General features: G+C 63.5%; 9 protein-coding genes across 9 annotated transcripts; 5 read left to right on the top strand and 4 right to left on the bottom strand.

The window, feature by feature from the left end:
• Positions 1-47: 47 nt before the first annotated feature.
• On the top strand, positions 48-10,021 carry F751_1540 (RRP5-like protein; the record flags this gene model as incomplete). The annotated part of the gene is made up of 29 exons (XM_011402973.1): positions 48-149; positions 260-328; positions 479-562; positions 785-1,082; positions 1,334-1,422; positions 1,539-1,710; positions 1,848-1,971; positions 2,296-2,446; positions 2,563-2,734; positions 2,872-3,019; positions 3,213-3,483; positions 3,678-3,795; positions 3,969-4,053; positions 4,212-4,318; positions 4,468-4,541; positions 4,718-4,877; positions 5,065-5,246; positions 5,433-5,642; positions 5,793-5,950; positions 6,164-6,367; positions 6,547-6,626; positions 6,769-6,860; positions 6,965-7,198; positions 7,330-7,447; positions 7,600-7,997; positions 8,477-9,056; positions 9,439-9,510; positions 9,631-9,806; positions 9,920-10,021. The coding sequence occupies 29 exons, from the start codon at positions 48-50 to the stop codon at positions 10,019-10,021; spliced, it is 4,830 nt and encodes a 1,609-aa protein (XP_011401275.1).
• Positions 10,022-11,446: 1,425 nt separating this feature from the next.
• Positions 11,447-15,337, top strand: F751_1541 (Phosphatidylinositol 4-phosphate 5-kinase 2; the record flags this gene model as incomplete). The annotated part of the gene is made up of 10 exons (XM_011402974.1): positions 11,447-11,871; positions 12,132-12,250; positions 12,419-12,476; positions 12,619-12,682; positions 12,845-13,026; positions 13,165-13,260; positions 13,436-13,583; positions 13,721-13,873; positions 14,132-14,476; positions 14,846-15,337. 10 exons carry the CDS (start codon positions 11,447-11,449, stop codon positions 15,335-15,337), a joined length of 2,082 nt encoding a protein of 693 aa, XP_011401276.1.
• Positions 15,327-15,845, bottom strand: F751_1542 (hypothetical protein; the record flags this gene model as incomplete). The annotated part of the gene is made up of 1 exon (XM_011402975.1): positions 15,327-15,845. One exon carries the CDS (start codon positions 15,843-15,845, stop codon positions 15,327-15,329), a length of 519 nt encoding a protein of 172 aa, XP_011401277.1.
• On the top strand, positions 15,559-15,864 carry F751_1543 (hypothetical protein; the record flags this gene model as incomplete). The annotated part of the gene is made up of 1 exon (XM_011402976.1): positions 15,559-15,864. The coding sequence occupies one exon, from the start codon at positions 15,559-15,561 to the stop codon at positions 15,862-15,864; it is 306 nt and encodes a 101-aa protein (XP_011401278.1).
• A 1,347-nt stretch (positions 15,865-17,211) lies between these two features.
• F751_1544 (Splicing factor U2af small subunit A) lies at positions 17,212-18,036 on the bottom strand (the record flags this gene model as incomplete). The annotated part of the gene is made up of 3 exons (XM_011402977.1): positions 17,212-17,580; positions 17,682-17,847; positions 17,963-18,036. 3 exons carry the CDS (start codon positions 18,034-18,036, stop codon positions 17,212-17,214), a joined length of 609 nt encoding a protein of 202 aa, XP_011401279.1.
• Positions 18,037-18,453: 417 nt separating this feature from the next.
• F751_1545 (hypothetical protein) lies at positions 18,454-18,707 on the top strand (the record flags this gene model as incomplete). Its single annotated transcript, XM_011402978.1, has 2 exons — positions 18,454-18,487; positions 18,583-18,707. Coding segments are annotated over 2 exons (159 nt in total), but the record flags the coding sequence as incomplete, so codon positions are not given.
• On the bottom strand, positions 18,480-18,674 carry F751_1546 (hypothetical protein; the record flags this gene model as incomplete). The annotated part of the gene is made up of 1 exon (XM_011402979.1): positions 18,480-18,674. One exon carries the CDS (start codon positions 18,672-18,674, stop codon positions 18,480-18,482), a length of 195 nt encoding a protein of 64 aa, XP_011401281.1.
• A 223-nt stretch (positions 18,708-18,930) lies between the features above and the next one.
• F751_1547 (Microtubule-associated protein RP/EB family member 1) lies at positions 18,931-20,449 on the bottom strand (the record flags this gene model as incomplete). The annotated part of the gene is made up of 7 exons (XM_011402980.1): positions 18,931-19,047; positions 19,218-19,433; positions 19,580-19,720; positions 19,878-19,948; positions 20,068-20,158; positions 20,249-20,335; positions 20,441-20,449. The coding sequence occupies 7 exons, from the start codon at positions 20,447-20,449 to the stop codon at positions 18,931-18,933; spliced, it is 732 nt and encodes a 243-aa protein (XP_011401282.1).
• A 695-nt stretch (positions 20,450-21,144) lies between these two features.
• Positions 21,145-22,524, top strand: F751_1548 (putative envelope ADP,ATP carrier protein, chloroplastic; the record flags this gene model as incomplete). The annotated part of the gene is made up of 4 exons (XM_011402981.1): positions 21,145-21,381; positions 21,445-21,787; positions 21,898-22,161; positions 22,406-22,524. 4 exons carry the CDS (start codon positions 21,145-21,147, stop codon positions 22,522-22,524), a joined length of 963 nt encoding a protein of 320 aa, XP_011401283.1.
• Positions 22,525-22,692: the final 168 nt, after the last annotated feature.

The raw sequence follows: 22,692 nt of genomic DNA on the forward strand, positions 1-22,692 counted from the left end.
TGCAGCGCTGAGTGCCCGCCGGCAACCCACCACTTGCCGCCCCAACCATGTCGAAGTTGGGTAAAATAAAGGCTGCGATGGATGAGGAAAGCTTCCCTCGTGGAGGCGGCTTTGGCATGGACCCCATCGAACAGAAGAAGCTGAAGCGGGTGAGGGAGTCTGCAGGGTTGGTCAGAAGCACTGCTCCAGAATAAGTCTCCGGATGTAACGCAGGTGCGGCCGCTACGAGTGTAGCAAAATATCTCTCTAAAATTCACAGGATGCATTTGCTGAGGCTGAGCTGGAGCTGGCAGGCCAGAAATCCAAGAAGTCAAGGCCCACCAAGGAGGTGATTTGGGATGTGGCAACAGGAGGGCAGCAAGTCGCCACAAATCGGCACATACTAACTTTTTGCCTTGTTAGAGATCTTGTCTGAGGTATATGATTCTGTCTCGTACCACCCAGAGGCCAGTAAGCTGTCCTCCCATCATCCCTTCAGGCTCATGAGAACGAGGATGCATTCTTTGAGACGCTGTCAGCAGCGGAGAACCTCCCAAAGTACGCCGAGCTCCTCAAGTTCAAGGTGAGCGCATGAGGAAAGGTAATCCTCAACAAAATGTTTGCGTGCTGAGTGCCACAGGCATGGTGTCTGGGAGCAACAAGCATCTCTCGTCTGAACCAGAATTGTTCTCAGGATAGTTCTTCCACCACGCTCCTTTACCTTTGTGTCCTCCTCACCTTTTCCTCAGAGTTACAGTCCTTGCCCCTCCGTCATGATCTCACTCCACTGCCCTCGCTGACGCAGATCCTGGGCGTCGGCGCACGCGTCTGGGGAGCGATCATCGAGGTGTCTGAGCGCGAGCTCGTGGTCTCCATGCCCCACGGCTTGCGAGGCCACGTGCCGGCGGCGGCCGCGGGCGAGCCAGGCGTGGGCGTCGACCTGCTGGCAGCCTTCAACATCGGGCAGCTGGTCCGGGCCCAGATCACGCAGCTGACGGGAGCAGAGGCTGGCGAGGATGGCGCCGTGCCCCCCGAAGACGGGAAGAAACGGAGGAAGAAGGTCTACCTGACCCTGGCACCCTCGGCCGTGAATGCAGGACTGGGTGGGTGGAGATCGGGGTTTTGTACAAGGAATTGTAGGGAGGTTGGGGGAGAGGGTGGAGGAGCTATAATCCAGCTTGTTGAGCACGCCCTGGCCCTCACACTGGCTAGGTCTGGCCAGCAAGCAGGCGTGCGAGTTCCCCTCGCTGGCAATCTGATGTCCAGGTAACCATGCACCCTGCCTGCCCCAGTTCTCAGGCCCTGAACTCAGTGAGCTTATCCCCCGCTTCCCCCACACGATACCGCCGCGCAGACCTAGGCGCACTCGTGCCGGGATTCTGCCTCTCTGCCAGCGTGCAGAGCATGGAGGATCATGGTGCCGTGCTTTCCTTTGGCATCAAGGTGTAGTTGCACAGGGCCAAGCCTTGGTGGGGTATTGCGAAGGGATGTAATACTGCATGTGCATGACGCTCTTTGCCCTTGTCTCTCAACTCCCCCTCCTTTCCAACTCATGGCAGGGCACCACGGGGTTCCTCCCCGCCGCGGCGTTCCCCGAGCGACCCCTGATCCCTGGGGCTCTGCTGGACGTGGTTGTCACCTCCAAGAAAGCGGGAGGCCGCATCACCGTGGACGCCGGATCCGAGGCCGTCGCGGCCGCCAAGACCGAGGAGTGGATCGGCATGCACATCGGTGAGGCGGCTGCTGGAGGGGCGGTGCATTCGGGGGTGGGCTGTGGGGACAGGGAGGTCTGCCGGGGACCCCTCATGCAGTGCACCCCAGAAGGGCCATGTCGGCATCCATCACAAAGCCTCCCATGCCCCCTCCAGGCGCCCTGCTCCCCGGCTCACTGGTGGCCGCCACAGTGAGGGACGTGCTGTCAGACGGCGTGGTGCTCTCCTTCCTCACCTTCTTCTCCGGCACGGTGGACCCCTTCCACCTGAACGAGCCGGGGTCCGATAAGACAGATCACGCAGCTGACGGGAGCAGAGGCTGGCGAGGATGGCGCCGTGCCCCCCGAAGACGGGAAGAAACGGAGGAAGAAGGTCTACCTGACCCTGGCACCCTCGGCCGTGAATGCAGGACTGGGTGGGTGGAGATCGGGGTTTTGTACAAGGAATTGTAGGGAGGTTGGGGGAGAGGGTGGAGGAACTATAATCCAGCTTGTTGAGCACGCCCTGGCCCTCACACTGGCTAGGTCTGGCCAGCAAGCAGGCGTGCGAGTTCCCCTCGCTGGCAATCTGATGTCCAGGTGACCATGCACCCTGCCTGCCCCAGTTCTCAGGCCCTGAACTCAGTGAGCTTATCCCCCGCTTCCCCCCCACGATACCGCCGCGCAGACCTAGGCGCACTCGTGCCGGGATTCTGCCTCTCTGCCAGCGTGCAGAGCATGGAGGATCATGGTGCCGTGCTTTCCTTTGGCATCAAGGTGTAGTTGCACAGGGCCAAGCCTTGGTGGGGTATTGCGAAGGGATGTAATACTGCATGTGCATGACGCTCTTTGCCCTTGTCTCTCAACTCCCCCTCCTTTCCAACTCATGGCAGGGCACCACGGGGTTCCTCCCCGCCGCGGCGTTCCCCGAGCGACCCCTGATCCCTGGGGCTCTGCTGGACGTGGTTGTCACCTCCAAGAAAGCGGGAGGCCGCATCACCGTGGACGCCGGATCCGAGGCCGTCGCGGCCGCCAAGACCGAGGAGTGGATCGGCATGCACATCGGTGAGGCGGCTGCTGGAGGGGCGGTGCATTCGGGGGTGGGCTGTGGGGACAGGGAGGTCTGCCGGGGACCCCTCATGCAGTGCACCCCAGAAGGGCCATGTCGGCATCCATCACAAAGCCTCCCATGCCCCCTCCAGGCGCCCTGCTCCCCGGCTCACTGGTGGCCGCCACAGTGAGGGACGTGCTGTCAGACGGCGTGGTGCTCTCCTTCCTCACCTTCTTCTCCGGCACGGTGGACCCCTTCCACCTGAACGAGCCGGGGTCCGATAAGAAACGTCCCCACAGGTGTGCGGGAGGAGGTCGGGAGGCGCCATGCTGAGGTCGTGGCTGAGGCCATACTGGTTCCATGCGGCAGCCTGTGAATTTAATCGATTCTGATCGGGAGCATGGCTGTCCTGCAACTCCCTCTCTCCTCCTGCAGTCCAACATCCTTGGCAGTCAGCGCCCCTTTCCCACCTCCCCCCCAACACCCCTACAGCAAGAACCAGCGGGTAAAGGCCAGGATCTTGTATGTGGACCCGGAGTCCAAGAAGATCGTGCTCACGATGCAGCGCGGGCTGGTGGCCGGGCTGCTTCCGCCCGACTTCCCGGCCATGGGACAGGTGTTTGCCGAGGCCACGGTCTTGCGGATCGACCCCGGGCTAGGCCTGCTGTGCAGCCTGCCCTCCGCGGCGGGCCAGGTCACCTATCCCCCGGGCTTTGCCCACATCAGCAACACGTCGGAGGGCAGGGTGAAGAGCCTGGAGAAGGTAGGGATATGGGATTTGGTGGGTTTGCTTGCAGGACATTTGTCTGGGCTGCCTTTGCTTGATGTTGTTGTGGGATTCCCAAGGAGCGGCAGGCCTGGGTAGGTGCCGGCATAGTTCCTGCACAAGGCGGCAGCACACCCTGCTGCACCAACTTGCCATGCCCATTGCTGCTACCAAAACCCTCCCAAACGCAGGCCTTCACCGTCGGCCAGAAGGTCAGGGCCAGGGTCATTGGGTTCAGGCCCCTGGACGGTCTTGCGGTGCTCACCCTGCGTCCCTCTGTGGTCGAGCAGTTGATCCTCAGCCATGCAGGTGCGCCGGGGGCCTGCTTTCTTGGGGCTGGAGGGCGCATCTTGGGTGAATCATGGGTGGTGAAGGCTATTGGGAAGAGCTCCCAGGCCCCCAGGGGATCGCCCGAGAGGCCTGGTGCGACCCTTCGATTGCGCATCCGGGCATAACCCACCGTGACCCCACATTGCTTGCAGACCTGCACCCGGGGATGCCGGTGACTGGGAAGGTGGCGGCCGTAGAAGATTTCGGTCTGCTCCTGGAGATCACCCCCAGCGTCAGGTACCGTGGCAGTGACTTGCGCAGGTTTTTTTAGCCAGGCTTTCTCCTTTGGGTACTGACTGGGACCAAGGGATGGATGTGTCTCCTGTCGAGTCATGCCCATACACTTGCGGCATTCCAGCCGGCCTCAACCGCGCTGCATACCTTCCACCCCGCAGGGCCCTTGTGCCTCTCATTCACGGCTCGGATGTGGGCACCAAGAAGGGCCTGCGCAAGCACAAGCTGGGGCAGTCAGTGTCCGGCATCGTGCTTTCGGTGCAGCCAGGTACGTGGGGTTCCCGATCCCCTATATCTCCACACTGCCAGGCCGTGGTGACCCTTGGGGTTCTGACAGAATGGAGTTTCAACCTGCTGGTGCCGTGCGTCGAGACACAGAGCCTCCCAATCCTGTGCTCATCCCCGACTCTTGCGCAGGTGCGAAGAAGCTGTCCATCACGCTGAAGCCCAGTCTGTTGGGGAGCAAGCTGCGGCGCATCACCAGCCAACAGGTGGGGCCCGATGCAAGGGGATGGAGTGCCAGGGCATGGAGTGATAGGGGGGAGCTGGGAAGGATCTTGTGGGGGTATTTGGGTCACGCTGAACAATGGGCTCTATCATTATCATGGGTGGCTGGTGCTCCCATGATCACCCTCACCCTCCCCTCCACATCTGCCGCCTTCCCCAGGATGTGGTGGCGGGCATGCGCAGCCACGGGACCATCAGCGGCATGACGGAGAAGGCCGTGTTTGTCGAGTTCTTCAACGGCGTGCGGGGCATGGTCCCGCTCAAGGAGTGCGCCCTGACCCCGGAGCAGAAGCCGAGCGATGCCTACGTCGTGGGCCAGGGTGAGTGATATGTTTGGGCCGATGTGGAACGCCCGCCCCATGGTCCACGCAGGGTTGGACGCTAGGAATGTCGGTGGACTCGTTTGAAGTTTGTTTGAGCCTGCCCATTCCCTGGGGATGCATGGGAATTGGCACAGACAAAAGCCTTCGCCGTCGTGGATGCAGCCCATTCTCCCCTCGCGTGCAGTGGTCAAAGCGCGAGTCCTGGGCGTCGATGCCAAGGGGCGTGGCCTGAAGCTAAGCCTTGCATCCACCAAGAAGCTGGCAGACGGCGAGAAGGCCGGGGCGGGTGGTGCAGGGGAGGCCAGCCCCATCCCTGCGGCAGGCACCTTTGTGTACGGCAAGGTCCGGAAACTCATCACCGGCGAGGTAGGCTTCTTCTGGGGAAGGGTAGTTTGGAGCCTCGGGATAAGAGATGTGGCCGGGACGGTGTCGCGTTCCAGGACCCTGGTGCATCAGTATGTCCTTCCTCTGCCTCAGATGGACGGCCAGCCAGCCGCACTGGCCCATGCGAAATCTCCTCACCCATCCATCCTCCCACCTCACCCATCACAGTCCGCCCAGGAGGGTGCAGAGGCTCCGCTCAAAACACTAGCCATCGAGCTGCGTGCTGAGGCTGATGTCGACAGCTCAGTGCTGAGGGGCATATATGGTCGGCTGGAGATTGCGCACCTCGCCGATCACCCGTGCGCGGCGGCCGCGCTGGTGGAGAACCTGCGAGTGGGGCTCGATCTCGGCAGGCTGCTGGTCCTGCGCGCGCCCGAGGTGCGGCTGGCGCTGGCTGCGGGGGGTCATGTGCCTCTGAGACGCCTCAGAGAGTCTGTGGGGCACTGACGCTGCTGTGGGAACAGCATCCCAGTCGAAGCTTTATCTTTGTGCAAACATCGCATAACCCTTTTCACCCACCCCCTGCAGGCTGGTACGGAGCACAAGGCCCTGACGCTGACCCGCAAAGCAGCTCTGGTTGAGGCTGCTGCAGCTGGCAAGCTGCCGGCCACCCTGGAGGCGGCCAAGAAGGGCAGGGTGATGCCCGGCTACATTGCCAGCATCACCAAGGACGCCGTGTTTGTCAGGTGGGACTTTGTTGCCTTGGTGGAGGGGGGGAATGTCTGCCATCTCTGCACGGAGGCAAAAGTCCCCATCATGTTGACCCAACCACCCACCAATCCTGAGCTCCCCTGCCTGGACGGTACCTGTGTGCGGCTCACCGGGAAGCTACATCTTAAGTCTGCCACTCAATCCTTCAGACTCTCTCATGATACATTGCAATCCCTGCTTCCCTGCAGATTCCTTGGGGCATTGACGGCTCGAGTGGGCCTCATACAGCTCAGCGATGGGCATGTGTCCGACCCCGCCGCCGTCTACTCCCCGGGTCAAACCATCCGTGCAAAGGTGGTGGGCGTGGACGCGGCGAGCGGGCACGTCTCGGCGGAGCTGAAGCAGTCGACCTGTGCGAGCGCCCACGCAGAGTACCTGGCCAGCTACTTCAAGTAAGCATGGTTGCCGCTGCCCCTTGCATCGTGGTGTGTTTGGGTGGATAGGTCTGGGTTATGACACGAAGGTCAAGCTTACTGACGCCTGTCCCTTTCTGTTCTCCACTTGCATGTGGCAAATTCCCTCCCCTCAGTCCCCCCCTCTTAAACCCTCACCCATGCTAAAACCTCGTCAGGGACATTGAGATGGCCAGTTCGTGGGCAGAGGACCCCACCGACGTCGCCTGGGAGGAGCAGGTCCCCATTGGGGGAGCAGGTGAGACATACAATGGGGCTCGCAGTGCACAGCACCAGACTTGGATAGACATCACGCATCAGAAGCTGTGCTGTGTCCCAGGAATGCCATGTTTTCGACCACGAATCTCCCCCCACCCTCTCCTCCTTGCCCCACACCGCAGTGCAAGGCAGCGTGCACGAGGTCAAGGACTACGGCACGCTGTGCGATCTGGACGTGCACCCCGACATTGTGGGCGTAGCAGCACCCCACCAGGTGTGAGGGCTTCTGCGAAGAGGGTGCTGTGCAAGGCCTCGGCAGCCCCCCACCCTGCCCGCAACAGAAACCCATCGATCTGTCGTGCCCCATGATCCCTGCAGGTGGAAGGTGAGGCTGCCCAGGGCCCGGCGCCTGGCACCCGCATCTCGGCCCTCGTCCTCGATCGCAACCCCGCCGACGGCATCGTGGACCTCAGCCTGCTTCCCAGGCTGACCGAGGCTGAGGCAGCGGCAAAGTCCGAACCCTCGGCAAAGAAGGGAAAGCGGAAGGGTGTGGAGGCTGCCAGCCCCAAGCAGCCCAAGCTCGGCGACCAGCTGGAGTGCGTCATTGAGCTGGTGAGTGCAAGGGCGGGGAGGAGGTGGTTATGGTTGGGTTTTGCTCGGAGGGCTGGGCGTGCAAGGGATGCGCAGAGGGGCGTCTTGATCAACAGACATGTAATCCCCCCGCCGCCCCACCCAAAACACAGGTGAAGGAGAGGGAAGGGTACTGCGTGGTCTCCCTGCCAGCCGGCTGCCAGCCGCGAATCGGCTTCGTCCCCAGCCACGACTTCAATTCCCGAGCGGAGGCTGTGTCCCGAACGCCAGGTGCAGTGTAGGGCCACGGGCGAGGGGGTGGTGGCATGGTGCTTGACGAGTTTGAGGGTTTAGGCGAGCTCCTGTCCTCGCCCTGCATGACTGGACGGTTGCCACATACGCTAATTCTCTCGTTGCCATGCGACACCTCCCCCTCCCAACAGGCGACAGCATCGTCGCGAAGGTGGCCGCTCTGCCACACCCCAGCGCCCCCCGCCTCCTGCTCTCCGTCCCTCTGGCCACAACGACATCAACCCCGGCCCCCGCCGGCGAGCAGGCCGAGAACCCCGAGGCCGAGGCCAAGCGCGCGCGCCTGGCAGCCCTGCCCAAGCCGGGGACAATTCTCACCGCGCACGTCGAGGCCGTGCACGCCCTGCACGCCGACCTGGCGCTGGATGGGGACTTTGCCGCGCGCCTGCACATCACAAACGCCGAGCCGACAATCGTCGAGGTGGGGACCTCCGACGCCGGCCCCGAGCCGTCGGCCGCCGGCGTCGACGTCCCTGCCGGCGCCCTCTCACCGCTGTCCAACCTGAAGCCCGGCGACAGCCTGCGCGTCGTGGTGCTGGGCCGCGCGGCGGGGCGGGAGGCGCGGCGCGCGGGCGTGGTGGAGGTGTCCACGCGTGCGGCCGCACTGGCCGGCGAGGCGGCCTCCGGCCCTGCACCGCCCACCTGGCGCTCCCTGCGCCCCGGCCAGACCCTGCCCGGCTACGTGGCCGAGGTCGGCCCCGCCGGCGTGTGGGTGACGCTGTCGCCCGCGCTGCGCGGCCTTGCGGACCCTGCGCTGGCGGCGGCCTCGCCCGCCGCCGCGGCCAAGCTGGGCGACGCTTTCAAACCAGGTCAGCCGGTCCGCGCCACGGTGGCGCGCGTCGACGCGCCCCGAACGCGCCTTGACCTGAGCCTGAACGGCATCCCCCCGCCGCCTGCCCCGCTGGCGCGCTGGTGGTCGCGCGGGTCCTCGGCGTCTCCGGCGGCGCGGTGCAGCTGAGCCTGGGCGCGGGGGCGCGCGGCCGCGTGCCCCTCGCCGACGTGCACGACGAGCTCGTGGCCGACGCAACCGCCGGGCTCGAGGCGGGGCAGTGGGTGCGTGCGCGGGTGACCGGCGCGTCGCCCGAGGCCGGCGGCCTGGCCACGCTCAGTCTGCGCCCCGCTTCGGGCGGAGAGTGCGCCGCGCACGCCGCGGCTCGGCCGCCCATGCTGCCGGCCGGCGAGGAGCTGCCGGCCGGCGAGGAGCTGCCGGCGCCGCTGCCGCGCGGCGCCACGCCCGCCAGCCTGCTGCCCAACCAGCGCGTGGCGGGGTACGTGCGTGGCGCGGGTCCCGCGGGCGTCTTCCTGGCGCTGGGCCGCGCGCTGGACGGGCGGCTGCGCCTGTCCAAGCTGAACGCGGAGGGCAGCCGCGTGGAGGACGTGCAGGCCGCCTTCCCTGTGGGGCGGCTGGTGCTCGCCTCCGTCATCCGCGTGCAGGATGGGAAGGTGGAGCTTACACGCAAGGCGAGGAAAACGCGGCCGGAGCGGGACGTCGCCGCGCTGGGCCGGCTGGCGGTGGGCGACGCGGTCAAGGCCCTGGTCCGCAGGGTGGAGAATTACGGCCTGATCCTGGATCTGGAGGGCGGCGCCTCGGGTGGGTGGTTGGCCGTGCCTGGTGGGCTGGGTGCATTGATTGGGGGGGGGAAGGGGGTTCCAGCTGGTGGATCTGGGAAACGGTGAAGTCTGACAAGGCACAGGGAGGCCATGCATGCTGGCAGACGACTGTGCAGTGGACCCACAGCATGAGAACCGAGGGCCCAGTGAACAGCTGGTCATGATCGAGCCTGATTGTGAACTCATGGCCCCTGGGGAGCAGCAGCGGGCGCCCGGGTGCTGTATGCGGCCATTGGCATGAGCTCCCGGCACCTGTGCGCTGCGCTCTGCCGCTGCCAAACCCTGAGGCTGCGTTGCGTACCCCCAACCCCACCCATCGAGGCCTGAGCTCTGCCTTACCCTTCTCCACCCCCTCCGTCCAGGTCTGGCCCACATATCCCAGCTGGCGGATACCCGGGTCAAGAACCCAGGGTCGCTCTTCTCTCCTGGTCAAAGTGGGTGACCAAGGGATTGGTGAATAGCCCTCACCTGGCGCTACTGCCTGAGTGCTGCTGGGGGATGCATCCGACCTCAAGCTTGACTCCAGCCTACCAACCCCTCCTTCACACATGCAGGCGTGCTCGCGCGCGTGCTCAAGATCGATCTGGAGAAGGGTCGCGTCTCGCTGGGCCTCAAGCCCTCATACTTCGAGGGAGACCTGGCAGTGGCTGCCGAGCCTGACCAGGCCGAGGGAACGGATGATGAGGCGGCCCCCGCCTCCGACTTTGAGGACGAGTTGGCAGAAACCCAGGTGGGTGGGCTGATGACTGTGTTTGACACAGCGGCTGAGCGCCGCCTGCTACCTGGCCATCACATGAGCTCGTTCCCTTGGCATCGTCCAAACTATCACATTGCGCCCCGCAGGATGCGTCTGCCGAGCTGGACAGCGATGCCGAGGCGGCGCCCGGCGATGAGGAGTTCTCCCTGGATCTGGACGAAGAGCTCGAAGGCTCTGACGACGAATGAGAAGGATGCCCATGTGGCTGAATGCCGGTGCCTCGCCCCTCCTTATCATGCCCATGCACTTCAGCACATAATCCAGAGTGAGGCCTGATCGAGGTTTACATAGGCTGTCGTGTCAGACGCCCTGACATGAAGGCGGTGCAAGTCGAGGAAAATAACAAGGGCACGGGTACTGGGTAGCCTGCGGCATGTCGAGTGTCTGCAAGGTCTGGCAGCAGAGCGCAAGGGGTCTGTTCTCAAGAGATGACGCAGCAGGATCTTGACGAGTGGCTGACTGGGGCCGGACCTGCATAGAAAGAAGGGAAATGGGCCCTTGAGTGCTGTGCTGGCATGCAGGGCCAATCTCCTGGGGTGACACCAGCCACACACAGCTCAAGGCGCCATCCTGGGGTGTCGCACCTACGGCTCCCTTTTCGGCATCGACGGGGCGAAGGACCACATGTATGGTGACAAGCTGGTCCTTGACAGGTGGCCCCACTATGCTGGTTAGACCTGCAGGGGATGAATGGCTGGCGCTGTTTCTGAGGTCAGCATGATGCCCATCACCTTTCCCCGCAGCAGGCTGCCACCTCCCCAGCCAGCCTGGTGGTCCCCAACTCACTCTTAAGCGTCTGCGCATCATCCAGAAACCGGCCGCTGCATATGAGCTTGACCTCCGCGGGGCTTCCGGGCCTTTCCCGAGACACAGGCCCGTCTGCGTGGTGGGGAGGCGACCGAGGTGCTGGAACACGGAGGGCAGGGCCACCCAGTCCAACTCTACCGGGACCTCGCCATGCGCACCTGTGGGCCAGTCTTGCCACAATTTCAGTTTAACATCCGAAACGGAGGCTGCGAGCGGGAACTGTATGGGCCCGATGTCTCCGTTGATATGCCGGAAGCGGAGGTCGTAGGACTGGGCTGCCATTCAGTTGTGCCAGGCTCTGCACGGCATCAATTTCGAGCCACCCTCCCGAAAGAACAATCGAACCTCAGTGATCGAATGGATGGAGCATGCACGCCCTCGTCGTCAGCCAGCTGAACTCGAGCAGCTCTTGTTCAAGCTTCTCAGCGGGCGCTGGCTGGCCGGGCCCAAAGGACACCCTGGGCGCGACAACGTACGCGCTGGGATGGCGTGATCAGACCGCGCAGGCCTCCGCTCCTGGAATCCCCCGACTATTCGTTCTCTGAACATACAGCCGTACCTGGATTGCATGGCTCCCGGCTCCCGTGCGTGCTCCCAACAATGAATCCCGAGGTTTGAGTGCTTCTGGCCCACCCCTTTGCCTGGTATTGGCCACCTGACCTTCTGATCAGCGTCGCCATCGGCCCTGCTCTCTGTTGCTTCACTTTGTCCCCGTCTCCGCTGGCCCCTGCCCGCCCAACCGGGCCTCCGCCCTGCGGCAGGGTGATCCTGGGGCGAGGGTGACCAGGCCTCCTGCTGGGCACGGGATGCCCGCCCCCCGGGTGAATGGATCGGACGCCACCCCCACCACCTCCTCCGAGCCCGAGCCGGCGGCGGAGTGGAGCACGGTGTCCCAGGGGCACTCTCCCTTTGCCATCGTGCAGGGGCCAGAGGCGCCGCTCACCCCCGCCGGGCTCCTTATGGTGGTCTGCGAGCCTCCGCTCTACCCCCTGCCCGACGGGGAACACCGCATCCAGCTCACCGACGGCGCCACCTACTTTGGGGAGGTGCAGGCCGGCCAGCTGGAGGGCCGGGGCTTGGTCATGATGGCCGATGGCTCGCGCTATGAGGGCACCCTCAGCGGCGGCAAGGCGCACGGCGCAGGCGTGTATGTGGCGGCGGGGGGCGGCGCCTACTTTGGCAACTGGATGGCCGGGCACCTGCATGGGGAGGTGGTGCACACGCTGGCAAAGTGAGTTGGAGAAGGGGCAGCTGGCTGAATGGGGCGGGTATCCTGGGGGTCGGAGGGGTGAGTATTCGGCCGTGTGTTTCGGGTCGCGGAGTGAGCTTGTTCATTCGCTCGCCGCTGAGAGACGGGTGCTCGACAAGTCTGACGCCCCTGTGCTACGCTGGCTGAGGATGGGCAATTCACCTGGGTGTGTGACTGGGCCCCTAATTACTCCCTGGCGTCGGGCTCGCCAGCAGCTCATCAGCATCCCACTCTATGCGCAGGGGCAAGTCCGCCGTGAGCATGCGTGTGTACGACAACGGCAAGCTGGAGAAGGAGGAGATCCTGGAGGTGGCGGGTCCCTCACACAAGACCAAGGCCAGCCGGAAAGAGAGGAAAAAGGGTGAGCAAGGCTTGTTTGTTGGTGGTTCTGGAGCACTTTTGAGCGACAAGCCTTGTGCGTGGTCTCAAGATGGGCCGAGGAATACTGATGCCCCACCCATCTAGAGTGTCTCATTTCTCGAAAAGCATCTTCTCTTGAGCCTGCTGTACGATCCCTTGCCGCTTGCAGCCAAGGAAACGTATCGCTCGCCACGTCCTGGAGAGGCGGTGTATCGAGGCCACCGGAGGTGAGGCTGGGGCCACAGGGGGTTTTGGTCGCTGCAGGTCCAGGAATGGTACCATATGACTTGCAAGATATGCGTTTATGAGAGGTGCATCTGCCCCCTGCACCGACCTCTCACCTTACTCCCTCTCTGCTCCCTTTTCCAGTTTTGACCTTGTGCAGCAGCTGCAGCTTGGGCTCACGTACAGCATAGCCCAGAGCAGATCGCAGGTGGGGAGTCTGGGAGGGTCTGGTATGGTGGGCTGCATCGTGGGTGGAAAATGCATCATGCAGGCATTGACCTTGCCCCTGCAAGCAGGACTGGGCCCTGCGGAGTGGGAAGCACACACATCCCGCTCCAATGTCATGTCACCCACACAAGTGCATGCTCAGGAGGCATTCCAGCAACTGCTCCATCCACAGAAGGATTCCGGGAATGGGGACGCGGCCTTGAACGGCGAGGAGGTGAAGAAGGCTGCCATTCCGGCCACGGGCAGTGTACCCGGTTTTGTCTGGAAGGACTACTTGCCCTCGCTCTTCCAGGCACTCAGAGAAGCATTCGGCATTGATAACGGGTGAGGAGACGGTGCTTTAGGCCCCCAAAGGGTCGGTGGACTTGCTTGTTGATGGGAGCCAGACCGGTGATCAGGGTGCCTTGCATGTGCTCTAAATAAACCTCACTTCCTTCAACCTCATCCCCTCCTGACCTCCAGCGACTACCTGCTCTCCCTCACCGGCGGCGAGGCACTGCGACTGCTGCCATCGCCAGGAAAGAGCGGCAGCATCTTCCTCATATCGGGCGACGACCGGTGCGGGGGGCCACTGGGGGAAGCTGGGCGGGGGGGGATGGGGTTTAAAGTCCGGTCTCTCTGGCAGGTTCACACAAAGGCTGGCCACAACGCCTTGGCCTGGCGCTCTAGACATACCGCCCATCGCCCACACAGCATGCACCCTCGCAGCCCCATCCCATTCCCTCTCCGGCAGGTTTGTTGCCAAGACGGTGCGCAAGGAGGAGATGAAGCTCATCCTCCGCTTCATCCCCATGTACTACAAGCATGTTAAGGCCGAGCGTAAGACTCTGCTGGTCCGCTTCTTTGGCGTGCACCGTGTATCGCCGCTGCTGGGCAGGAGGGTGAGTGAGGAGACAGCCAGGCTGAAGTTATCTCCTTCGGGTTAACTTGCAAGGTCGTCTCTGGGCTCGTTCCTGCACCCTGGCATGACATCTTACGCTCCCCCCCCCTTCCCCCTCCCCCGCCCCCACCTCAACAGGTGCGCTTCCTGATCATGCAGAACGCGCTGCCCACACACCTGCGCCTGCACCGGCGGTACGACCTCAAAGGGTCGCGATACGGCCGCACCGCAGGGGCAGAGCGCGAGACCAAGCCCTTTGTGACGCTGAAGGATTTGGACCTGGACGTGCGGGTGAGGAGGATGGGATTGGGGGAGGGGGGGTGGGGGGTGGGTCGTCAGGTTATTGGGGGGAAGGGAACACATTTTTTGTATGACAGGGCTGGCGTGTGCGGCGGGGTGTGTGTGTCGCCCTGTGCGATATATGAGCCAGGCTCATTGCCGGAACAGCGCCCCTTTCTCGGAGGGAGCTGGGTTTCCCGTACCAGCGTCGTAACTCCACCGGTTACATGACCAGCCTCCCCCCCCAAAACAACCCACCACATCCTCTAGTTCGTGCTACCGGTGCGCACACACACGGCGGTCATGCGGCAGCTGGACGCCGACTGCGCGCTGCTGGAGCGCCTGAACGTGATGGACTACTCCTTGCTCCTGGGCGTGCACTTTGTGCGCTGGGGCAACGAGCGCTGGTCGCCGCCCTTTGGCGACTGGGGTGCGGCGGAGGCCGAACCCCCTGCCCCGGACGGGCACACCTGGGGCCGCGGCTGCGACGCGCGGTCCCTGGCCGCCATCCTGCGCTCTGCGGAGGAGGAGAGCGGGCTGGGCGAGGCAGTGCGCAGCGCGGCCAGCATGCTGACGCGCGTGGGGCGCACCAGCGTCGCCGCCTGGGAGTCGGCGGTGCGCTTGTCGCTGCCGAAGGGGGACGGCCCTGCGTCTGCACCACGACCCCAGGTTTGTTTGGGAGGGGAGTGTGGGGCGCTACTATTCTGGAGGGGCAGTGTCCAGGGGTGCTGCTCCTGTTCCTGTCGCGGTGAAGGATGCTGGACATGGGGTGGGGGTCCTCGGCACGCGGCGGATCTCCCTCTCTCCCGAGGTTCGAGGTGTCTTGATCGAGGGGGCGCAGGCAGTGGGTTCTGAGCGCCTGGCACTGCTAGGGCGCTGCTTGTGCGCTGCGTACTTGTCGCTGGGACACCGCGCCTGAGGGACCCCCCCCCCCCCGCCCCCGCCCCCATACGCCGCCCCTCCCATGGCCCCCCCCTGCCACAGGGGCTGTCGAAGCAGGGCCAGGGACCCTCGCGCCCGCCGCTGCCGGGCGTGGCGCAGCGCGCGCTGTCGCGTCAGCTGTCGCGCGTGGAGGCCGCCGCCATCCCGCTGCAGGACGCCACCTTTGCGCGCTCCGCCTCCCTGCTCACGCGGATGCAGTCGCTGGCGGCGCCCGGCACCGGCCCCGGCCCCGGCCCTGTCGCGGCGCCGGCGGCGCTGGACGCGATGGGCAGCGCCGGCACCGCCGTGCCGGCGCTGGCGGTGCAGACGGAGGGCGAGGGGGCGGCGGGGGCCACGCCGCAGCCCGTGCTCCTCTACTTTGCCATCATTGACTTCCTGCAGGACTACAACCTGAGGAAGCGGGTGGAGCGGGCGGTGAAGGCCCGCTTCCACCCCGCCGCCGACATCTCCGTGGCCAGCGCGGAGGTCTACGCCGCGCGTTTCAAGGCCATGGTGCGGGACCTCTTCGTCCCCGGCCCGGACATCAAGGACTGAGGAGGCGGCACAGCGGTATGTGTGTGGAGCAGACGGCACCTCGGGGAGAGTCTCCTGGGCCGGCACGTCGCATCCCTGGTGCACTGCAGCAAACATTGGTGATGCAATCCAGGTGTCGTCTTGGGGAGGCACACTCCCAAAGGACTCTACCCGCCTCCCTCGAAGCATTGCCTCGACGTCTGACGCTTCGGTGACAGTCTTGCACGTGACATTGAGCAGCAATGCAATCACAGAAAACTACACCCACCGGGTGGTCAGAACAGGAGGTTGCTGAAGGTGGTGGGCGGGGACACTGGCTGTGCCACACCGCCCGACACCAGAGGTGGCCAGGCTGCAGCAGAGGCGGGGGTGCTGGTGCCCGCGTCACTGGCCCTGCGCCAGTCGTAGGTGGGGTTGGCCCAGGTCCTGGAGGGCATGCCCTCCAGCAGGCCGCTATACATGAGGCACCGCCCCGGCTTGCCCTCGCGCGGCTCCTGAGGTTCAGACATCCCCCCAGGGCATGTCTCATTGGATTCTGCTTCTGGTGACATGGAGGCAGGGCGGCCTGATCAGCGCTGGAACACTGCTCCTCGGTGGTCGGATGTCGGGAGGGAGTCACAAGCACTTGCTCCTCATGAACGTTCCGCGGGCATGGACGGGTACAGGACAGCGATCAAAGGCCTGACATGTATTTGTGGACCCCTCAATCACCAGTAAGGCGCCCGTGAACGCCAGATTGCGACGCGACATGCGCTGTGCCGTTTCGGAGTGCATGGGACCTGGGGGGCCGCGAACCCCACGCTAACACCCGATGATTTGATGCATCCACCTGGTGCAGCATGAGATTCGAATCCCAGCGGGTGTCATGCCCGGGTTCCACTGTAGTGTCATCCTGTCCCAAGTTCAAGGAACCTTCCATCATCCGCTGCTATGGCAATGGCAAGGTGCTGCCACCTGGAGGCTGAAAGCAGATGCTTAAGACAGGGCAGGGCCCAAGCAGGGGTGCGGTGAGGCAAAGGACATGTCAGCGAATGGAAGGGTGCATACGGTCGAGAGCCGCTATTGCTGCTGCTGGTATGGGAAGGTGCGCATGTTTGCGATGGGCACCGTGTTGGCTCCGCTGCCGCCCGGCCCAGAAGCGCCCTGCCGCTGGCCGTAGGCCCCACCGCCATACTGCACGGCCGCCTGCTGCTGGAACTGCGCCGCCTGTGCAAAGGCGGCTGCGGGCTGCGGCGCGAAGTTGGAGGCGGGCTGCGGCGCAAAGGCGGCTGCGGGCTGCAGCGCAAAGGCGGCTGCGGGCTGCGGCGCGCCATACCCCGCCTGAGCGGCCGGCAGCATGGGGGGGGGCGCGGCGTAGCCGCCCTGCGCTGAGGGCTCCGCCCCGTAGCCGTTGCCGGGGGGCTGCGGCGGGGGGGCATGGTGGTCGGCGTCCCGCTCGCTTCTGCCGGACCCCGCCCGCGCGGCCGCCTCGGCATTCCACTTGGCGATGTTCGCGCGGCGCTCCGCCGAAGAGTCGCGTGGGGCGCCCCCATACCGTCCCCCGCCACCGCCGCCATAGCCGCGGTAGCCGTTGCGGCCCCGGTCCTCAAAGGATCCGCCGTTGCCATACCTTCTCGGGCCGCCGCCGCCGTACCCGCCGCCATACCCACCGCCATAGCCGCCGCCTGAGCCACGCTCGCGCGGCCTGGAGGTAAGGACCAAGTGTGTGGAAGGGGATTTGAGTGGTGCTTGGTGAGCCGATTGCGGCCCTTCTGGTCCAGTCAGTACATGGCATAGTCCCGCCACTCCTGCCTCAACATGGCACCACGAAGGGGGCATGATATTTAAGCGCCCGGGTCGCAGGCACAGCACGGTGTGCGGTTGCCCCACTGCCGCCCCAACCATACGCCACCGACTCACTTGTCGTGGAACTTGGTGGAGCCGCCCGTGCCGTCCCTGTAGCGCCCGAAGAGCTGCTTGCGCAGCTGCTTGGACACGGGGCGGACGTGCATGAAGTTGCAGTACCCGCCCCGGCCGCAGGTACCCTCCTCGTACTGCCGGCAGGTGGCCTCCCGGAAGTCGGTGACGGGCGAGAATTCGGCCACGATGGGCTTCCCGGCGTAGAAGCGGGCCTGGAAGAGCTGGAGGGCGCGCGCCGCGGCCTCCTCGTCCCTGAACTTGACGTAGCAGTTGCCCACCATGTGGTCTGCCAGGTTGTCGCACACATTCAGGTACTCAATCTCCCCGGCCTTGGCCAGCTCCTCAAAGATGTCCTCGTAAAAGTCCTGGCATGCGGGGTTTGAAAGGAAAGGAATGAATTTTCTGCTGCAGGATGCAGCAAGGGACACTCAAGCAGAGACACCCATGGCTGCCCCCGCCTCCTCACCTCGAAGAACTCCTGGACCTTCTTGGGGTCGACGGGGAGGGGCAAGCCATCCGCGCCCAGGGGAGCGTTCAGGATGGGGTTCTGATACATGTTCTGGAGTAGCAGCGTGGGGCTGATGGTCGGGCGATTGTGCAGGCGGGAGCACCGGTCTCCGTGACGACATGCCCTGCAGAGTGTGGGGGTGGAGCGGTGAGCATGGTGAGCGGTGCAACGAGGGTCCTTGCAGGTAGCACTGCACAGACGCAATTGGCAGCACGGAAGCACGCAGCGTGCCCACTCACCCAATCTTGAAATAAAAGGGGCAATTCACACGATCCTTCTCAGTCCCAAAGATGCTCGCAAGATGTTCCGCCATCTCGCTTCACTGTGCTAGACTTGGAATATGGAAAACGACAGGATCAATGCTTCTACCATCAGTCTCGGCAACAAAGACGCCCGAGATAGAGGTCTTTCTAGCGGATACATGCTCTAAGGCTTGGTTCGACCCAGGTCACCAGCCTGGAGTGCTCTCGACTGGCACATCAGTCAGAGGGAGGGTCTGATTCTGTGCGCGCATCACTCAACCCGACCAAAGTTCAGTATCCAGTGGGAGTTGAAGCTGTCACGCGCCTGGCCGAGGAGAGAAGGACTCTGCCGTGGGTTTAGTGAGGACGAGGCTCTGACGCCATGGGTGCCCTCGATGTCTTCTACAAGGTGAGCCCGACCTGAGGGAATATATAAGCGGGAGGAGTCGGGGGGTGCAACCTCAGAACCTTTCATTCTTCACCCACTGCAGACCATCGTGCGAAGGAACAGCGTCTACGTAGGTGAGCTATAGGCACCGAAACAGGGAGCTGGGATGTTCTTGAAGAGTTTCCAGGCTGGGATGCTGATGGAGCCTCCCTCAACTCCGGTTCCACAGGTTTCATCCTGGTTGGGGCCTTTTTCGGCGAGCAAGCCGTGGACAAGGTCGGCAACTCCCTCTGGGAGTCCAACAACAAAGGGGTGAGTCATGGCACAGGGACCAGGTTTGGCTGGCGGGCCTGAGGCAAGTGGTTACACTGAGACTTGTGTCTCATTTGCCGCACCTTCGTCATACTCCACAGAAGCTGTTCAAGGACATCGTGGCCTCACAGCAGGAGGCCGATGCATGAACATCATCGCTGAGCATGGCCTTGTAGAGGCACGACTCATTGTTACACAGTTAGGACCGAACAAGGAGGAGTCCCTCAGGGTGACGGAAGGGATCACAGCGCACCAAGCAGTCCGCTCAAGCCTCTGCTGCCATGGTAGGGGTCGCCGCGAAGCGCGTGGCAGCCTCCTCCATCACCTGCTTTCCCTCCTCCGCGTCCGCTGCAAACAGGATGTTCTCTATCACCTCGACCACCTGCAGAGGAGGATAATGGAATTGTGTGCTTGGGATTTGAAAGGTCAGCCATAGGTGCCACCGTGTGCAGCGTGGCCCTTGGCATGACCCCGTCCGCTGATTCACCCCCCGGGGAAGTCATCCTCCATGCCGTCTTCAACCGCCAAACCGAGGGGCACACAGGCGCGCACCGGCTTGGCGGCGGCGACTTCCGGCCACTGGCACAGGATCTCCACGTCCCGCAGCTTGTTGAAGTAGAAATCGCGTTCGTGCTCCAGGGTGTGCAGCTTTGCCCGTAGGTCCTCGTTCTCGTCCTTGAGATCCTCCACCTCGACCCTCAGGGCTCCCAGTTCATCCGTCATCCCGCTCAGCTCTGCCTTGGTGAGCAGTGCGGCCTTGGCCTCGGACTGCAGGGGTTTGGGGGTTGATGGTGATTGAGGGTTTGCCAGGATTGCAACAGGATGGCTGGAGACGGGGTGGCATCATGCGCACCAGTGTGCATGAGAGGGTTCTGATGTGCCCAGAGGTTAAGCAGCAATGCAGGCACACAGACCTTGGCATTTGAGGCGAGGCCGGAGGAGGCCCTCGCGGCGGGTGCCGCGCTGCCTCGTCGGTAGGCTGCGATTGTGTCGGGGGCGGCGGAGGAAGCCCTGGCGGCAGGGCGGGGAGCCGCACCCGGCGCCGCGGCCGACCACTGCACAGTGAAGGTGACCAGGTGCAAAGGGGTCAGTACCCGAAGCGGGAGATTGGTCTGGCAATGGGATTTGCGCAGAGATATGCAATTGGCATCCGTCGTTGCGCCTAAAGGGCAGGCGGCGGCCTGACCCACACTCCTCTCCGAGTCAGCTCACCTTTTTCCAGTCCCCCGTCTTGCAGCTCTGGCGGCGCGCCAGAGCATCGTAGTCGTCTATCTCGAGTCCGCCTGGAGTCCAGGGCAGGTGGATCGAGTGAATAATGGTGTGACGTAGGGTAAAAGAGAATCTTTGTCTGTCATTGCGCGCAATTCCCATGCAGCACACTTTCGCTGCAATCCCGTCTCACCCGTCACGCTGTCCCAGTATCCCTTGAACCACTGCATGAATTCATTGTTGTCTTGCAGCTTCCCCTTGCTCAGCGCCGCCACATTGAATGCCTGGAAGAGGGCGGTGTGTTTGGGACTGATGGGTAACAGCAAGAATCACACCCAAGTTGGCCAGACCACAGCCATCCTCCGAGCCCTCACCCGATCAATGCCATGCTTGTTAAAGGCCTGCTGTAGCTCCTTGTAATTCCCCACAAACTCGTAGTCGTTGCGGACATTGAAGTCCACCTGTAGAGGGAAACAAGGGTACGGGAAGGGGTTGGCGCCTGTCTCTTGCCAGTGCTTGAGCTCGACCCAATTTCTGCAGTGCATTGATCCGCGCTGCTGGTGCACCTTCCTCATGTTGACACTGCCAGGGTGCAGACAGTCCATCAGCTGACACGCCACGGCTCCATTGCACGTCTGGGAGGTAGAAGGGTTGCGAGAAGCGCTTGGCGAGGGTAAGTCACCCGCGAGGCAGGGTTTTTGGCGACCCACTCAGCAGGCATCCCACGCCCCGAGCCCCGACCCGACTCACATCCTCGATTTTCTCCAGCCTCAAGCTCAACACACTGTTGAGCCATCCCAATACAACGCCTTTGCCTTGGAACATGTTCTCCGCCATCATTCCCCGCGTCGTCATCTTGTCGCGTTTGAAGTAGTGGCTAGTCCTTGAGGAAGGGACGTATCTGGTCCACGAACCGCCAAGATTTGGCTCCCTGGTCAACTTCTCACCCGACTTTCAGTATCCAGACACGGAACCAGTCGTCTGTAAAGTAGAGTTTGTCTGGAGCTGATACCTCGGCCGGAACGACAGCCCAGCCCTGGCTTTGAGGGGGGCTCCGGCGTACCGCGGTACCGCCGGTTGAAGATTTGGTCGTCGGAAACAGCTCCACGAGGACTGCATGCATCATTACACCGATCCCAACAGGAGCCCTCCTGACTTTCAAAAAACACAAAATAGAAAATTTCCATTATCTTTGTGTGGCTAACCTCCGTGGCTCGGGCGTGAGGGGCGACTCGGCGGGTTGGTGTCGGAACCACCTGGCCCTGCCACCATGCCGCCGCGGTTGGAGGCTGCCACTCTACTCCACCCCCCTCCCAGCGTCTTGTTTGAGCTGTGCGATTCGAGGGAGCATGACTCCCCGCCCCTGCTCCGGCTGGCGTCCCGGCGCCCCCTTGCCCTGCTGGCCTTGGTGCCCCGGCCCCTGGTCCTCTTCACGGCGGGGGCCCTGTCCGGCGCCATCGCCAAGAGCCTGACCGCCCCCCTGGACCGCGTGAAGATCCTGCTCCAGGTGAAGGGCGGGTTCCAGAAGGGGGCCTTGGCCGCGGCCGCGGCGCGCGGCAGCGTCGTGCAGAGCCTCATCGCCATCGGGCGCGAGGAGGGCCTGCGCGGCTACTGGAAGGGCAATCTGCCCCAGATCCTGCGGGTCGTGCCCTACAGCGCAGCCCAGCTGTACAGCTACGAGGTGTTCAAGCACGCCTTCCGGGACGGGGAGGGGCGGCTGACCGTGCCGCGCCGCCTCGCCGCGGGGGCCTGCGCGGGCATGGCAGCCACGCTGCTCACCTACCCGCTGGACACGCTGCGCCTCCGCATCGCGGTCGACCCCGCCTGCCGCACCTTGGCCGGCGCCGTGGCGGTGCTGGCGCGGGAGGGGAGCGGCGCGGCCTTTTACCGTGGCCTCGGCGCATCCATGATGGGTAGGTGGATTGTTCGAGTGGGTGGAGTGAAACAGTGCCCCTGCGTCTGCAACTATCAGACAAAGACCCTGCAAATACAACCTCTCCCTTTCTTTCCCCCCTCTGCGCAGGCATTGCCCCATACATGGCACTGGAGCTGTCCAGCTACGATCTTCTGCCACCAGCGCTGCCCTCCTTCGCGAGGGGGTTCCTGGCGGCCCTCATTGCCACGGTTTCCTGCTACCCCCTGGACACCGTGCGACGGCATATCCAGCTGTCGGCGGGGAAGTCCATCGCCTGGCACGTCGCTGCAGGAGGAATCGTGAGGAGCGACGGCGTGGTGGGTTTGTACCGCGGTTTCATCCCAAACTCGCTGAAGAACCTGCCGAACAAAGGTGGGGCAGATGGGTGGGCGGCACAGGTGCGGCGGCTTTGGCTGGGTTGTGGGAACTATAGGCCTCTGGTATTTGGCAGTGACCAACTGTGGCGTGTGATGGCCTCTGATACAAGGCAGCGGGTAAGCAGCAGACTAACATCAAGCCTGCTTCTGTTTGGCCAGGAGTCAGGGCACTCACTGTTCCAGCTCTGGTTGAGGGGCTTATTGTGACATTCACCGCCCTCCACTCATCCCTCTTCCAGGCGTCAAGCTGTCGGTGTTTGATGCGGCGAAAAAGGCCCTGGTGGCGGGGGAGCTGGCTTACGAGGAGGAAAAGGCGGCAATGCATGACGACCTGGCCACGTTTGCGCGCCCCCTGTGAGCGTTCTTGGACCCTCCTTCACAGAACTTCACACAATTTTGGACCCATGCTTTGACGTCAAGCCTCTGAGCTTGCTCTAGATGCTGCGCTTGCTCTTCTGTTCCTTCTTTTGTTGCGGCAACGCTTACATTACATACAAGTCGTAGAAGAGGGCTGCCAAGGTGCGCC

This window comes from Auxenochlorella protothecoides (genome assembly GCF_000733215.1).
Source record: "Auxenochlorella protothecoides strain 0710 unplaced genomic scaffold scaffold16, whole genome shotgun sequence".
Taxonomy (NCBI): domain Eukaryota; kingdom Viridiplantae; phylum Chlorophyta; class Trebouxiophyceae; order Chlorellales; family Chlorellaceae; genus Auxenochlorella; species Auxenochlorella protothecoides.